This window comes from Bicyclus anynana, chromosome 10 (genome assembly GCF_947172395.1).
Source record: "Bicyclus anynana chromosome 10, ilBicAnyn1.1, whole genome shotgun sequence".
In the NCBI taxonomy this organism is placed as follows: Eukaryota; Metazoa; Arthropoda; class Insecta; order Lepidoptera; family Nymphalidae; genus Bicyclus; species Bicyclus anynana.
This window is the reverse complement of record NC_069092.1, coordinates 2242782-2260114: the sequence shown is the minus strand read 5'-3', so window position 1 is coordinate 2260114 and position 17333 is coordinate 2242782. Positions and strand designations below refer to the sequence as shown.

General features: G+C 37.3%; 1 protein-coding gene across 2 annotated transcripts in view; it reads right to left on the bottom strand.

The window, feature by feature from the left end:
- Positions 1-908: 908 nt before the first annotated feature.
- The window catches only part of LOC112050754 (pro-resilin), a 30810-nt gene continuing 14385 nt past the window's right edge, over positions 909-17333 (bottom strand). For both annotated transcript variants that reach the window (XM_024089100.2, XM_052883820.1), the window contains 2 exons: positions 4463-4529; positions 909-3506 (listed from right to left, as the gene is read on the bottom strand). In XM_024089100.2, the coding sequence (XP_023944868.2) occupies positions 1753-3506; positions 4463-4529 (1821 nt within the window). In that variant the 3' untranslated portion in view covers positions 909-1752. The remainder of the gene's footprint in view (positions 3507-4462; positions 4530-17333) is intronic.

Here is a 17333-nt window from a genome sequence, read left to right as displayed (position 1 = left end):
AGAAAGCGTAGAACGCAGAGCTGTTCTGCGTACTTTCTATCACGCAGATGCAGACGTTGAGAGATACGTGTTGTCTGCGTATTGCTATGATATTCTATAGTATATACTAATATTATAAAGAGGATAGGTTTGTTTGTTTGATAGTATGTTTATTTGCATTGAATAGGCTCTGAAACTACTGAACCGATTTTAAAAAAAAATTCACTGTTGAGAAGCTACACTATATTCCTGAGTGCTATAGGCTATATTTTATCCCTGTGTTCCTAGGGGAACAGGAACCACGCGGCCAAAACTAAAGAGGTAAAGTTTGTAGTGCTTTAGGGGTACTTAATTTCTGGATCTACTGAATCGAAATGGAAAATTCTTTCACCACTAGAAAGACACGTTTTTTTGTGTTATTATAGCCTGTATTTTATCCCTCTATTCTTACGGCAATGGATACTACGCGAAACGGCGGGGTGCCATCTATACTTATAATAAATCTGCAGAGAGGTCAATTTTGTACATGAAATATATTTCCAAAATAACTATCTGGGGGGATTAGTGATCGATACTGATGCCAAAAATGCTATCAGTAAAATTTTTGTCTGTCTATCTGTATGTTTGTTATAGAAACAAAAACTACTCGACGGATTTAAACGAAACATGGTACACTTATTCTTCATACTGCTGGGCAGGTTATAGTATACTTTTAATTACGCTACGATCAATAGGAGCAGTGCAGTGAAGGGAAATATTGGGAAAACGGGAGAAGTTACTCCATTGTTACAGAGATACTACTGTAAGGGCTGGATTAAAGAGATCTAAGGGCGGACGACGCAGCGAGCGTCCGCTAGATTGTAATAAATATAAATGATGTCTCAACATATAGTATCTATGTAATTGAGTTTCATAATAAAATGCATAAAAATTATTTACAAATTTTTATTTCATTATTTATCATACAAAAACAATTAATACTTAAATACTACTTCGTTTGTACATTCGTTTGTTACACTTAAATACTAACTAATACACACATATAGTGTAATACTTTTAGACATGAAAGCGCCGAGACGGGCTTGATAGTCCAATTCACTTAATAGACTTAGACTAGAGGAAAAATAGATGGATTATCCAATTTCAATAAAAACATATTTAATACACTTTATATAATAAGAGAAAGATTTATACACATACAATAGCACATAAGACAAACCATATTATCGTTTATATACATCGATTGGTAGGTACACTTTTTAATAAATAAACGATTTTGTTCTCAAAGATTCCATCTATGCTTTTCCTTTAGTCTGTGTAAATAAATAGAGAGACATAACTTTTCAAGTAATAGAAAACCAATTGCGTTAACAGAAACATTACAATTGTTCGTAAAGTACAATAACATAGTGCGGTGTGACATTGACAGATACAGTAAATGGTAAATTTAACAGTAAAACTAAGTTAGGTGATGCTTTTCCTCATACGAAAATTCTGTAAACCGTGGGTTAGGCCACTTTACAATGACGGTATGTATCTATTTGTAATTTTTGAAGTGGTAACATTTTAATACTGATCATAGATCCGAGCCTAGAGTAAGTTTTTGATTCATACAATATGCATTGAATGGCGTATTCTCTTCTATTCCAAAGGTTACCTCTATCTAATTCTGGTGACGAAGTTTCATTCAAAAACTCACACTTAAGGCACTGTCCACATTTTATGTGCTAGTGTTATCCACCACTTACATGAATAAGAAATGGGAACTTAGACTTAGTACACATATCCGCCACTGGAGTCATAGCCTTGGCTGATGGTAGCTGGCACTGCTGCCGAGTAGCCACCTCCTCCGCCTCCAGAGGAGTGTCCCCCACCTGAGCTATAGCCTCCGGAACCACCAGAGCTATAACCACCCCCAGAACCGCCAGAAGAATATCCACCCGATCCGTGTCCACCACCGGAGGAATATCCACCAGATCCATGTCCACCCCCTGAGGAATAACCTCCAGATCCGCCGGAGCTATATCCACCTGATCCGCCAGAGCTGTATCCTCCTCCTGAACCTCCAGAGCTGTACCCTCCGCCTGAACCTCCAGAGGAATATCCACCCCCTGAACCGCCAGAAGAATATCCACCTCCTGAACCACCAGACGAATATCCACCCCCTGAACCTCCGGAAGAATATCCACCTGAACCATGTCCGCCCCCAGAAGAGTATCCACCGGATCCGCCAGAAGAGTATCCTCCAGAGCCACCAGAAGAATATCCTCCAGAGCCACCAGAAGAATATCCTCCAGATCCACCAGAGCTATGTCCTCCTCCTGAAGAGTATCCTCCTCCGCCACCACTTGGCGCTCCATAACTGCTTGAGGGAACAGATGCAGGTGCACCATAACTTGAAGATGGTCCGCTGCTTCCAAATCCTGAGCCACCAAATCCTGATCCACCTCCGCCAGATGATAGGGGAACACCGTACGAATTAGAGGGCCCGCTTCCACCTCCACCATGCGATCCAGAAGGAGCTCCATATGAAGACGAGATTCCACCTGAACCAGATGAACCGAACGAAGGAGCTCCGTATGAACTTGAAATACCACCGCCAGAACCGAAAGATCCTCCGGATCCAGATGAGGGAACACCGTAAGAGGATGATACGCCTGAGCCAGATGAGCCAAATGAACTTCCGCCTCCAGATGAACCAAACGAAGGTGCTCCATACGAGCTGGAAGGTGCGCCATAGGAGGATGATATTCCACCGCCGCCGCCACCACCGCCAGACCCGTGGCTAGGAGCACCGTAAGATGATGAAATTCCACCGCCTCCTCCAAATCCAGAGCCAGATCCAAAGCTAGGGGCGCCGTAGGATGAGGAGATTCCGCCGCCACCGCCTCCGCCGCTTCCACCATGGCTAGGGGCTCCGTATGAAGAAGAGATACCTCCACCGCTGCTGCCACCATGACTGGGTGCTCCATACGAAGATGATATTCCTCCACCACCACCGCTGCCGCCATGGCTTGGGGCTCCGTACGAAGATGAGATTCCTCCACCACCGCCGCTACCACCATGACCAGGGGCTCCATATGAAGATGAGATTCCACCGCCACCACCACCGCTACCGCCGTGGCTTGGTGCTCCGTATGAAGCGGAAATTCCACCGCCGCCGCCGCCTCCGAATGAACCAGAAGGAGCGCCATAAGAGCTTGAAGGGACTCCGTAAGAGCCCGATGGCTTCTTAGGAGCTCCGTACGTAGTCGAAGGTCCAGTTGGTACACCGTAGCTGGTCGCTGGAGGTCTGGGCACACCGTAAGACCCAGATGGTTTAGATGGGACACCGTAACTTGAAGATAGGCGAGATGGTGCACCGTAACTGCTTGAGGGTTTTGAAGGAGGTCCGTATTTGGATGATGGTCTTGGAGCGCCGTACGATGAGGATGGCTTTCCACCGCCGAAGCCGCCACCGAAGCCGCCTCCTCCACCACCACCACCCCCTCCGAATCCTGGAGCTCCATAAGATGAGCTCAACGGTGCTGCGAACAAAGGAATGGGAGCTTAATTCATACTTCATTTACTGTTCTCTATTTAATGAAGTTGACACAACCAACATAGTTGACAAATTATGTTGCTTTGTCATGCTTATTTTTTAGTTAACCTTACAACTTCATCCATTCAATTCTAGGACCGGGAATTTGAGAGAACAATTTTTTTTCTTCCATTTATTTAATTATCTTTTTTTTTAATTTTCAACAATAAAAATGTAATAAAATGGAAAGATCTGATTGTTTGTTTTTTGAATTGAATTGAACTGAAAGTACTGGACCGATTAGAAAACTACTGAATTTAAAAATCCAACTGAGATTCAACTGTGTTCAATAGTAGCCAGTTACAAACACATTATCGCGTAATCTAAACTGTTTGTGATCAAATATTTTTTTTTATTTTGTAACCAGTTTGCAACTGGTAAGTGTTGACATGTTGTACCTTCAATGTGACCTCACAAATGACCCCAACCTAAACAAACATTTTGTCACATAACATCTAATTTCGAAAGTTGTCAATTTGAGGAAGACAAAATACATTCCATGAATGTGACAGTTAGGTATACTCAGATTTATACTAGATTATTGTCGCTAGATGTGAATTTCCTTCTTTTTTCAATAATCAGATTTATATTTTATGGCGCTAGGTGTGAATTACCTTCTTTTTTCAATCGGTTCGAAAGAAAAATACAATACTAAGAATATGGACAAGAAAATCAGCACAGAAAGAAGCATACAATAAAAATAAGGGGTAAATCTCACTAATATTTTAAAGGCGACAGTTTGTGTTTATGTTCGTTCCTCCTTTACACTGCGGATACTGAAGCGATTTCGATTGACACATAGGCTTTTTCATCCCGGAAAAAGCCATGGTTTTCGCGGAATTTGTGAAAAACTGTATTCCACGCGGATGAAGTTCGTTAGTAAAAATAATGATGATGACTTACCATCACGTTTGTTGTGCCTGCGCGGCGTGGCTGAGGCCAACGTCACCGCTATCAGGACTCCCAGCAGCTAAAACAAAAAAAGGTTTATTTTAAAAGTCGGCGATAGAGGATTTTCTTAACAGTCAATTTTTTGTGACATGTGTGCTTAGGACATCAAGCGAGTTGCAGGGAACCTCTGGATGCTGGCTCGAGACCGTTTTGTTTGGAAGTCCATGCAAGAGGCCTATGTCCAGCAGTGGACGTCCATCGGCTGGTAATAATGATGATGATGATGATGATGATCAATTTGTACTGACTCTACCATTTGGGCTTAACGTGATAATGTAAATAACTCTAGTCTAAGATACGCATTAGAAACGACCTTCACACATCTAGTTTATTGGATGAAAAGTGATTTATATTTTAAAAAATATAAGTTTCTAATTAAAATTATTACTAGTACTACGATTATTATAGGCGACAGTCGACTCAATACTGTTAAGTCTTCAAATTTCTAAGCACAAGTAATTAGGATTCACGACATGGACGTCGGTTCGAGATAAAACGACGAGAAATCGAGTGAAAATGCCGGTTACAATATAACCAGGTATTTACCTCGTTTACTGATATTTTGTACGCGCTGGACGTCCGCTATACGTGAGAGATAAATTCCGTTTCACTGTCCATCCGTACAATTTATTGTCTATGGGAGATTGGGAGAATTTGAATCAGCTTTTGATAAAGACAGCGACGGTTTTCACGACTGTACTATTACAAACTTTCATTTAGAATAAGTATAATTGGTCCACGTAGCAGCATTTTTTTTATTATTTACAAGTTACTTGACTACAATCACCTGTTAGGAGGAGGATGAAAATGCACACATCTTACGGTTTCTACACGACATCGTACTGAAACTGCAATGTAGGTATCGTATCGTATCGTTATTAACCCATATACGGCTCACTGCTGAGCTCGAGTTTCCTCTCAGAATGAGAGGGGTTAGGCCAATAGTCCACCACGCTGGCCTAATGCGGATTGGCGGACTTCACACACGCAGAGAATTAAGAAGTTCTCTGATATGCAGTTTTCCTCAAGATGATTTCCTTCACCGTTTGAGACACGTGATATTTAATTTCTTAAAATGCACACAACTGAAAAGTTGGAGGTGCATGCTACAGACCGGATTCGAAACCAAACCCTCCGGAATCGGAGGCAGAGGTCATATCCACTGGGCTATCATGGCTCAATGTAGGTAATTGAAGAACAATATTGTTTTCAAGAGTTTAGACACAGTAGACATACTGGTTTAGATTATTTGCGAGTTCATTTAAAGAGTTTACATTGAATAACCATATTCACGTCATATTTAAGAGCTCAGCATTGATTCCCTTCAGGCATGATTGTTATCTAGCCAAGTAAACTTTATAAGTAACTTTTTTTATAATTTACTTTACTTGGCTAGATAACAATCTGTTTTACTATTAGGTAGGTATGTAATGAAATATTACAATTACTTGCTACAGTTCAGTTCGGTACAATTTAATCGGTATATAGACTTTAGATAAGACTTTTCTCGTTGGCAGAAATCAAACGTGGTTATAAATTATCCTCAGACAAGCTATGTTTCAAAAAGTATTTAAAAATAATATTGAGTCAAACAAAGAAGAATACTCACAGTTTAGTTATAAATAAAGCAAACTACTGAAAATTAATGATAAATGCTATATATTTTGTACAGCTGTTTGGAGTTAGTTTGAAATGCAAATTGTTGGTAGTTTAATGGCACTGCAAAGTTTGGGGAAGTTTCTCTATGTAGGGTAAGTAGGTAATTATAAAACGCTTAAGCTTTTCCGTGAATAACATGCAAAATAAGCTGAAGGAAAATATGACATAGTTATAGTTCTAGAAATAAATAATGAACAGATTAAAGTTGGATTAGTTAAATAGATTTGGTAAGTATATACGGTTCATCTTCTTACATTGGAGCACCGTGATTTATAAATTGTCTATATCCTATAGTATTTACTATACGGAAGAAGGCCTGGCTATTTACTGAGCAGTTAAAAAGATGATGATGATGAATTATATAAAGAAGACTGATAGTGGCAGCAGAGACAAACAAGAGAAGCAATTAATTGGGCATACGAAATTCACGTTACAAGAAGAATGTTAAATTTGCCAGTAGAAAGAGACATAACAAGACAGGAAACGTACAAGGAGTAGATTGTGTAAGTATAAGTATGATATATTGTGTGATCCCACTTGTATGGGATACTCGTAAATGCAACGACATTGTCTATGGTAGTATAAAGGTATAGTATAGTGTACATGGTAATTGATGTTACAGGTAAATTAAAATACAAAATCAAACAAAGTTACGGAATTAATCCAGAACCTCTATTTTTAAGTCGGTCGGAAATAAAAAATCCTTTTAAAAAAGTAAAGAACAAGAAAGTTGTAGCAATTATAATGTCACCAGAGACAATGTAGCGAACAGAAATGCTAAAGTAACTCGGAAACAATGCTGACAAAGGAAGAACACTCCAATTTTATCCGAAGAACTTGGCAATTGAGAGCAATTTAAATTTACATCTTTTAACGCTATGTTCAATCTTTTGAATAAAATTTCTTCTTTAGCTTCCTATATTTTATAATAAGTTATGTTTCTTTTATATTTATATCTCAAACCTCATTAGCCTTAGTAGTTCTACAAAAATGATGAGACGAATTTAAATTGAGAAGTTCAATCCCAGTCCAATCAAAGCGCTAAATTTTCTATTAGTTGAACCAGAACTTTTAAAGAGAAATAATATATAGAAAAATATGTATTTAATCTAATTATACAATAAATTTTGCTTTTACAATTATTTACACTAACTAAATACAAATATTGAATTAAAAGAAAATTGTAGTTTTACGATACTAATACTAACGATAACAATACTAATATGAAGAAAATTAAATAAAATCAGTTCAAGTTTTGCATTGTGAGACATCATGTAAATGAAAATGGACGATTTTCCTAATTGAATAATATGTTTGGGGTAAACACTACCTAGGTTTTAATTAAGTAATGCATTTGCAAACCTATTTACATAGTTACGAATACTTTAAGTGTACTTAAAGTTACTTAAAGTTGGTAGTTAAAAGCGGTTATGTAAGTAAACATTGCACGTACATAATGCGTTAGTACTTTAGTAAATAGAAAATTTAACACAAAAGCAATCGTGCCTAAGTCCAGTTTCACTGCTATTTACTCGCAAAATACTAAGTACCTAGGTATTTTAACTTAGTTAGCTTACTCTTATTAATATTAAACATACTGTGAAAGGATCTCTGTTTGTTGTTCTTTGTTTTTCGTATGTTTTTGTTTTGATATAGGCACATTATAGTCAGCGATCCCTAGAACATTTTGTACAACTGATTACTAACAAGCTAATTTTTCGTGAGCAGCTTCATCTCGATGAGACGATCAACTTTTTTATTTACGAAAATTCTTGATTCTGGTAGCTAACTGTAACCAGGTAACCAGGAAATGAAAATTTCAGAGCGTCGGAACGAGATAAGTGGTGTTGTGGCTGTTAAGTTGTACAACTATTAATCAATTAAAAATTGGCTTGTTATTAATCAGTTGTACAAAATGTTCTACGGATCCCTGACTATTATACCTTTTGCATTATTGATGTAAAAAATGTTCGTATAGCATCGTTCCCTGTTACATAATAAATTATGTTATTGTTTAAGAATATTCTTTCACAAAAGTTTTTAAATTAATAATGCAAAGGGATAATATTGGGAAGTGCTTTTGCTTGTTCATGATTGGGTTTATTTATTCTTTATTTGTACATGACGTATACAGTGACAGTAAAAGAGAAGTAGTATAAAAAAGGTGGCCTTTTGCAGTCATTTATTTTATTAGTTAAGCCGACCCCTTGCGGTTTCACCTGCGTATTTCCCATTCCCGTGATAAAGTATATCTTATGATACTTTTACTGATTAAAATAATTTTCAAAATCGATTCAGTAGATCCAGAGATTATCCTCTACAACACCACAAACTTTCGTCGTCGTCGTCGTCGTCGTCATCAATCCATATTCGGCTCACTGCTTAGCTCGAGTCTCCTCTCAGAATGAGAGGGGTAAGGCCAATAGTCCACCACGCTGGCCCAATGCGGATTGGCAGACTTCACACACGCAGAGAATTAAGATAATCCTCCGGTATGCAGGTTTCCTCACGATGTTTTCCTTCACCGATTGAGACACGTGATATTTAATTTCTTAAAATGCACACAACTGAAAAAATTCCAACTTTTCCACAAACTTTATCTCTATATAATATTAATATAAAGACCAATACCTTAATAACCATTTACGCTAAGTTATCGTCTAGTTCATCGCCTGCTTAAAAATGTATGAATGTTTCTTGCAAATAGATAAAGCGTTCTTCGTTTCCAGGGTTTCTCGTCTAATTAATCAATACACTTACAACGAAGGGCTCGTTCGTTGTATAGCTTTGTCGTTTCGTGGAAATTCTGATAGCTTCACTTGAAATTGTTGTATTTAGCTTTGAAAGTTTTTACTGGTTATTAATTTATAATTTACTAGCTGACGCCGCGCGGTTTCACCCGCATGGTTCCCGTTCCCGTATGAATATTGCGATAATATATAGCCTATAGCGTTCCTCGTTAAATGGGCTATCTAACACTGAAATATTTTTTTCTTATTGGACCAGTAGTTTCTGAGATTAGCGCGTTCAATCAAACAAACAAAGTCTTCAGCTTTATAATATTAGTATAGGTGTGGTGTTAGCCAATGTAACTCTCCGCATTTAATTATGTAACTCTCCGCATAGTCATCATCATCATCACTGTTGAGCACGAGTCGTCTCTCAGAATGAAAGTGGTTAGGCCTTAATCCACCAAGCTGGCCAAATGCGGATTGGCAGACTTCACGTACAGAATTCTCAGGTATGCAAGTTTCCTCAAGATATTTCCTTCTCCGTTTGAGACACGTGATATTTAATTTCTTGAAATGCACGTAACTGAAAAGTTGGAGTTGCATGCCCCGGACCGGATTCGAACCTACGCCATCCGGATCGACGGCAGAGGTCATATCCACTGGGCTATCAAGTCACTCTTTTACTGGTTATTGATTTATAATTCATGTGGTGTTAGCCAAAGCAATTATGTAACTCACCGCATAGTATGCCGCATTAATTGGATAATCCAAATAGTAAAACAATTATCACGGTGGTTTAGTGGTTAGCTTATGTGGCTTTGGATCGCAAGGTTCTGGGTTCGAGACCTGGAATTGAATAGCAGTCGTCCCTATCAGTCTCATTATTATAGTGTTTTGTTAAGGATTCAAATTCCTAATCTAAGATGATAGCGGGCTAACTTGTAAGGAGTAGGATGAAAATCCACACCCATTTCGGTTTCTACACGACATCGAACACTAAATCGCTTGGCGGTACGTCTTTGCCGGTAGGATGGTAACTAGCCAAGGCCGAAACCTCCCACCAGCCAAAAAGTAGAGCCAAGTATTGGAGTAGCTTAGTGGATCTAAATTACATACCCCTTATCAATAAGAGAGACCTGATCGTGTATTAGGCCTTTAAAAAGAGGCTAATAAAAATATGTGAGGGCGACCAAACAAAAACACAAAGAATTGAATTTTCTTCAATCTATAAAGGGTTATTTGTCGCTGTTTCTGTTTCATTTTCTGTCGAATAAGCACTTTCGTAAAAAGGAAAAGTATGTCAAAGCCTAAAAACGTCGAGATGTGCCACTTCGTTCGTGTCCCCCGGGAGGCAGATAGCAGTGGCGTGTGAAAAGACTCGCTCAGTTTAAACGTTTTGCATATAAAGAGACACAATCTGTTTCAGAAATATTTCCCTATGGGCATGAGGATAAGGCGATAAGGCTTCAACAATGCCTAGAATAGATAAAGTTATCTAGGGAAAATAATACAAAAAAAGCTCATTTGCCGCAAAGCAGTAGCTGTGTTTATGTTCGAGTAAGGTTGTCCTAAAAGGCACACCACAACTACATATTTATAGGCACTGGGCAGCGGATTGTAGGGTATTTTCTTTAAATGTGTTACTATATCACAGTATATTAATTAATAAATTATGTTTACTTAACAGCATTAAATTATTGACTGTGTTATGAAATTAGCTAGGAGTACAACTGAGAACGGATGATAAGCGAACAGAAAAGTAAACGAAAAGAACAGATGTAAACCTTCCACGAGATATAGGTTGCGATTTGTTTCAATTTACATCTAAAAGTCACACAATCAATTTGGTTGTACACTATAGGTGAGAAAAAAGGACCTTATCAAAGACTAATAAATCAGATCATAGATTAGAATACGCAGAGGCGTCTCACGGGAAACAGGAGCAACAATAGCGTGTGTTATCTACCTAATGTATGCAAGTAATCGGTATTGTTCTGGATTGCGTACTTAAATTCGAGTCATTAATATACTACGTTGCGTAAATAGTCTAAAATAATTCTTGTCTAACATAGCGCAACCGTAATTTAGCCTATGATCTATATGCCGCTTTCAATGAGGAATTCAATTTTCAAAACTGTTAATTTAGTACAGAAATTACGTTCAACAGAGAAGATTAAACGTAAATGATTACGTATTCACCAATATAATAAAAACACGATAAACAATGCCCTACATCCTATACAATCCTGATCTACCACTTTACTAAACGACATAGTTCTAGATTTGTTAATTTTCATTAAAAATACTTTATATATGTAATATTTGCCGATATCTTTGTGTTATATTCATTAACCGATTTCTAAAAAGGAGGAGGTTCTACGTTCGACTGTATGTATGTTTTTTTTTTTTTTTTTATGTATGTCCAGCGATAATTCCGTCATTTGTGGACCGATTTTGAAAATTCTTTTTTTATTTTGAAGGGTTTGATTCCAGGGTGGTCCCATTTTTTTCATGTCAGGATCTGATGATGGCATCCTGGAGAAATTGAGGGGAACTTTCGAAAATTGTAGAGACGGCTAGTGCGTTTGTTAGTGTTTCCATAGGGTATTTTAAACCACTACAATTTTATGTAGGTCTGGAGTTGGTCTGATGATGGAGCCAAAACACAGACGATGGAACTCGTCAACGATTTACAGCAGGTACCTTTTGTTTGGGCTTGATTTATTTGTATTGATGAGAACTTTCCACCTAGATGGGTTGTGACTGTATTAAGGGTCTGATGATGAAGACGAAGGACAGTTAAGAGAACTCCTCAACGGTTCACAGTAGCTACCTTGTGTTTGGACTTGATAAATTTGTATTGATGAGAACTTTCCACCTAGATGGGTTGTGACTGTATTAGGGGTCTGGTGATGAAGATGAAGGAGAGTTAAGGGAACTCCTCGACGGTTCACAGTAGCTACCTTGTGTTTGGACTTGATAAATTTTATATTGATGAGAACTTTCCAACCATATGGATTGTGGACCATGTGTGTGTTTCCAACCATAGGGGGTCTGGTGATGAAGACGGAGGACAGTCACCTTATACGTTTTTCTGAATATTCATATTACGTGTGGATAAAGGGGGAGTGAAATTTTGTATATGATTTAAGGTAGTATTTTTATTCAAACTGGGATTGTAGAACTTAGATACTTATCATAAGAAAATAACGTTTCAACTAATTGCTCATTAATTTTTGTTCACACTCAGTTGGTGTGCTAACACTAAAAATTAAAAAATAAAAATTTTAATAAAAAAAATTCAACCGACTTCCTAAACTAAAAAGCAAAAAATAACATCTTACCTATGTGCTACCTTCTGATCAGTTTGAAGGCGGTGCCAATCCAGTGAGATGTTTTAATTAAAGCCGTTTCTGAAAGAACCACAGAAATTGTGTAATTTAAACGGCTTGAATTAAAACATCACTGGCTTGGCACCGCCTTCAAACTGATCAGAAGGTAGCACATAGGTAAGATGTTATTTTTTGCTTTTTAGTTTAGGAAGTCGGTTGAATTTTTTTTATTAAAATTTTTTAATATTATAAACGCGAAAGTTTGTATGGATGTTGTTACTCTTTAAGACCGCTACTTCAAAAGCGATTTGGCTGAAATTTGGAATTTAAATAGATTTTACTCTAGATTAACACATTGGCTACTTTCATCCCGGAATCCAATGGTTCCCGCGGGATTTGTGAATAATTGAATTCCACGGAAGTCGCGAGCGACCGCTAGTGAATCATAAATGTTTGATCAAAGATCAAAGACGTAGACATGCACTCGTCTCTTGATAATAAACGTTAGCTGAATGCTATAGTTGTGTATTTTGCAAAACCAATTCTCTACAGCAGTTTATTTTCTCTGCGAAAAGGCGCCAGCGGGCGTGACAAAAGCGATTACATTGTTAACATGCATGTCTGAGCGGTTTGCAGGAACATTTAATTCGTTAGCTTTTATTGTGCGAAGCAAGTAGAGTGACAGCTTAATACTTACGTAGTTACGTTATTCTCATATGTTAGAATTTCTTTATATATTCACCAAAGGAGACGGTCCATCTCAGACAGCCACTAACTTTGACGTAAGTTAGCTAGCTAATAGAATTAACATCAAATCAATAACAACCGCATTTTTGGTATTCCGTAAAGTCCATTGTTAACAAAAATCACAATGTCTACTCTATGATAGCAACGAAGGGTTGTCAGTAAGGTTGATTACATTTTTTACCTATAATCTGAATTTTGATAAGTTAGCCTTAAATAAATAGTGGATACGAAATCACGTTGAAATACTGGGATTTCATTATGTGTAAAATAAATCTATTTGTCATACTAAAATATAGGTAATCCCAGTTTTTCGGGATATTACAAGATGGTACCTTTGCCGGTGTAGACACCGCATGTCAAAAGGACATGAATTTTCAGAAGAAGTCGGTTAAAAATAGGTCAATAATTTATATCTCTATGAGTAGGTATATAGACAAGGTCTCTTCATTCAATTTAGGACATTTTGCTTTGAATGGAACTCTGATGTCCATATTTGTCTATATCTACGAGTAACTACGAGTATATTTATAGGAATACTCTTGTATTATATGTATATTTCAAGCCATTTGTAGTAAATTTTGTATTTAGATAAGGTTTTGTTTGTTAATTTTATTTTACATTCGAAATCATTTACTCACGATTTCATTATCGATAAACCTAATTTATCACATTTTAACAAAATTTTCTAACAAAGAACTGAACTTTTTAAACATAATTCAACAACGACATTTTTATTTTAGAATTTAATCTAAAAATAGAACCAATACGGGACCCTTAGTCATGAGCAGGTTTTTGCAACGCGGCACAATCCAAAGTTTGGCCAAAGCTCATGACTAAGGGCTCCGTATGGGTTTGAAACTAGTCGGGCATACACGTTGTATCACGCGAGTTTTGGCCGTGATTCATACACATTGACATTTTTATTATAAAATAGATTTTATAATATCTATGACTCTTGCCCGCGGAACTTGAAATATGATCTGTCAATAACAGACAATGGATACCTAATTAAGTCTGTTTAAATTACACTAAAAACTGACAAAAGACAATCATTACGAACGTCACAATATTTTCTGGGTTCTATTCTCACGTTCACTGTCAATCGTCAGTGTCGAAGGTTTTTAAGACGGAAGCTATTTCACGGAACCACGCGCTGCTTCGTGACACTTTCCAATACCATTTAGTGGAGTGATCTCTGAGATCGTGATCTTACAAACATTGTCTTATCGATAATGAGATAATAATGTTAATATGTCTGGAATGATTAATCGATCATACATACGGTTGAGTATTTAAATGATACTCGTACTCGTAGGTAGTTAAAAAAGGTTATGATTTATGTAGTAACAACAAAATTAATATATTTTTTAAGGTTGTTTTTCATTAACAACCCATATTCGGCTTTTTATTGAGCACGAGTCTCCTTTCAGAATGAGAGATGTCCTTAGTCCACCAAGCTGGCTCAATCAATGTGGATTGGCAGACTTCACACACGTTGAGAATTAAGAAAATTCTCTGGTTTGTTGTTTTTCCTTTACCTTTTAAAAGCTAATAGTGTATTATATATGTCTTGAAAAGGTTATTTTTTTTGATGTGACAACGCATTAATAATTCGATGGAGCCGGCTGATCCGAAAAAAGTTCTAGGGTTGTCAACTTATATATTCTGGTCTATGAAGATTATTAAACAAACTAACATTTTCTTTTCAAAAATGCAACCGTTCCATCAGTATTTACTCATGACGTTGTCATGTTCAACTATCGTCAGTATACCGACTTTACAGCTAGGTATTTAGTTATTTTTATAAAAAAGAGTGACGACTACCTCTTAACTAAAGGAGACAATATTATCTTTACCCTCCAATCAATCCAATGGGCGGGTATCGAACCCATGTTCTCTGATGTTACTGACATGTTAAAACCGGTTTTACAGATTTCCGAATTTACTATTTTAACTGACAGAGGGTAACTTCCTTGTATATTTCTACTATGTGAAGATATTACGTGATTCAAATCTCGGGGTCATTTAATCAAAACTTTCGCGTGGATTTAAACTTTAGAACTTTAGTTAATCTATTTAACTGTTACCTTTCGACGGAGATGAGAACTGTTTACGAGCTATGAACTTCGCCTTTCACTTGATGCAGTTCGTTTTTTACATGCTGCCAATTTCCTCGTAGAGTCAGGAAGGAGAGGTATAATGAGGTAAGTTTTATTCTATGTAAGCTTACGAGTAATGGGGATGATGACTAGGTATGAATATATTGATTTTATGATACATTCGGCTAAATAGGGTCAATGTTAACTAATTTATACATAAAAAACAAAGATTGTCTGGATATTTGCAAAATAAATGAGATTATAAAAGTTCAAAATCTATTAAAAATCTTTTATCGTAATTAGATGAAAATTCATACAGTTTTAGCTTCCTTACATTAATGCGACATTTTTTAATATGTAAACTATAAACATAAACGCACAAATAACAAAGATATTAGTAATTTTGTTTGAACGCACATACAAATATAACGATCATTACATTCCCTACGACGTCATTAGTTCGAGCCATTTTGTATGGGGCGTTTTTCACGGATTCGCGGCAGCGCCGCAAATCTGACCGTTTAAATCCCTGTAACTCCGAAAGTAATGACCGCAGATACCCTGTTACATTTACAAAATTGCTTTACTATTAGCATTCTCTTAATTTATATACAACTAGCGGACGCCCGCGACTTCGTCCGCGTAAATTTCGATGTCAACTTTACTACTACCCCTACCCTACCCTACCACTACCCCAACCTTACCCTACCTAACCCCTACATCTACCCTACCCCTACCCTACCCTACCCTACCCCTACCCTACCCCAAACCTACCCTTACCATACCCCTACCTTACCTACATCCTACCCCCATCCAACCCCTACTCTCCCGTACCCTATCCCTTTCCTACCCCTATCCCACCAGTACCCCTATCTCACGCCTACCCTACCCCTACCCTACCACTTCCCTATCCTACCCGTACCTCTACCCTACCACTACCCTACCTCTACCCCTAACCTACCAATACCCTAAACCCGGCCCTAAACCTACCCTACTCCTACACTACCCCTACGCTTCCCTACCTGTACCCTACCCTACCCTGTAATTTCTCTATCTTACTCCTACCCTTAGCAAAATCGGTCCGGTCCTTCGAGAGTGGTGGTATGACCAAATAGAGACTTCTATGCTAATAATATAAAGAGGTTCGTGCGGTTGTAGGAGGTAATCTCTGGATCTACTGGACCGATTTGGAAAATTGTTTTACCAATAGAAAGCTACGTTATTTGCGAGTGTCATAGGCTATGTTTGATCCCCATATTCACACGGGAACGGGAACTACGTAAATGAAAGCGCCGGGCGTCATATAGCGGAATTTCTGCGTCTTTTAGAAATTTTGTATTATCTCCGAAACTATTTAAATAATTAACATACTGTAAAGGGCAAATCTTATCTCCATAATATCCTTGTGATTATTAAATAATTTATTTTAATAAGGATTAAAGTTTAGTTGTATAAATAATGACGTAAACCTAAGTATATAAAATTAATAATTTTTAAAACACAAAAGGTACTATATCTGCTAATATATAGAAGATAGATATATGGTGTCGCGGACTTTTTTGTAGAACTTTTAAAGATACATAAAGTCTCCATACATTAATTTCAATTTTACACAATGGTTAAGGCAGCGCATGCGAATAAGTCTGTTTAAAAGGTTTTTAGTCCGACCTGTATGACAAAAACTGTGATAACTCGGCTAATATATATGATACCAATATAAAATATAGCCTATAGCACTCCCCAATAATGTAGCATTCTACTGGTGAAAGAATTTTTAAAATCGGATCAGTAGTTCCGAAGATTACCCCATTTAAAAAATGTGACAAACTTACAAACTTACAAACTTTACCTCTTTATAATATTAGTATAGAGTATAGATTTAAAAAACTGTCATCATCCCTATTTACTAAATAAAATACATCAAGTAGCCTATCTGCTTCTGTCAATTGTTATTATGTACCAACAATTTTTTAAAATCTTTTACAAGTTAACCCTTGACTACAATCTTACCTTATGGTAAGTGATGATGCAGTCTAAAATGGAAGCGGGCTAAGTTGTTAGGAGAAGGATGAAAATCCACACTTTCGGTTTTTATACGACATCGTACCGGAACGCTAAATCGCTTGGCGGTACGTCTTTGCCGGTAGGGTGGTAACTAGCCACGGTGGACGCCTCCCACCAGCGAAAAGCCAAACATATGAAAGACCTAATAGTAATTTAAAAAGATACTTATTAATAGAGTTATTTGTAACTG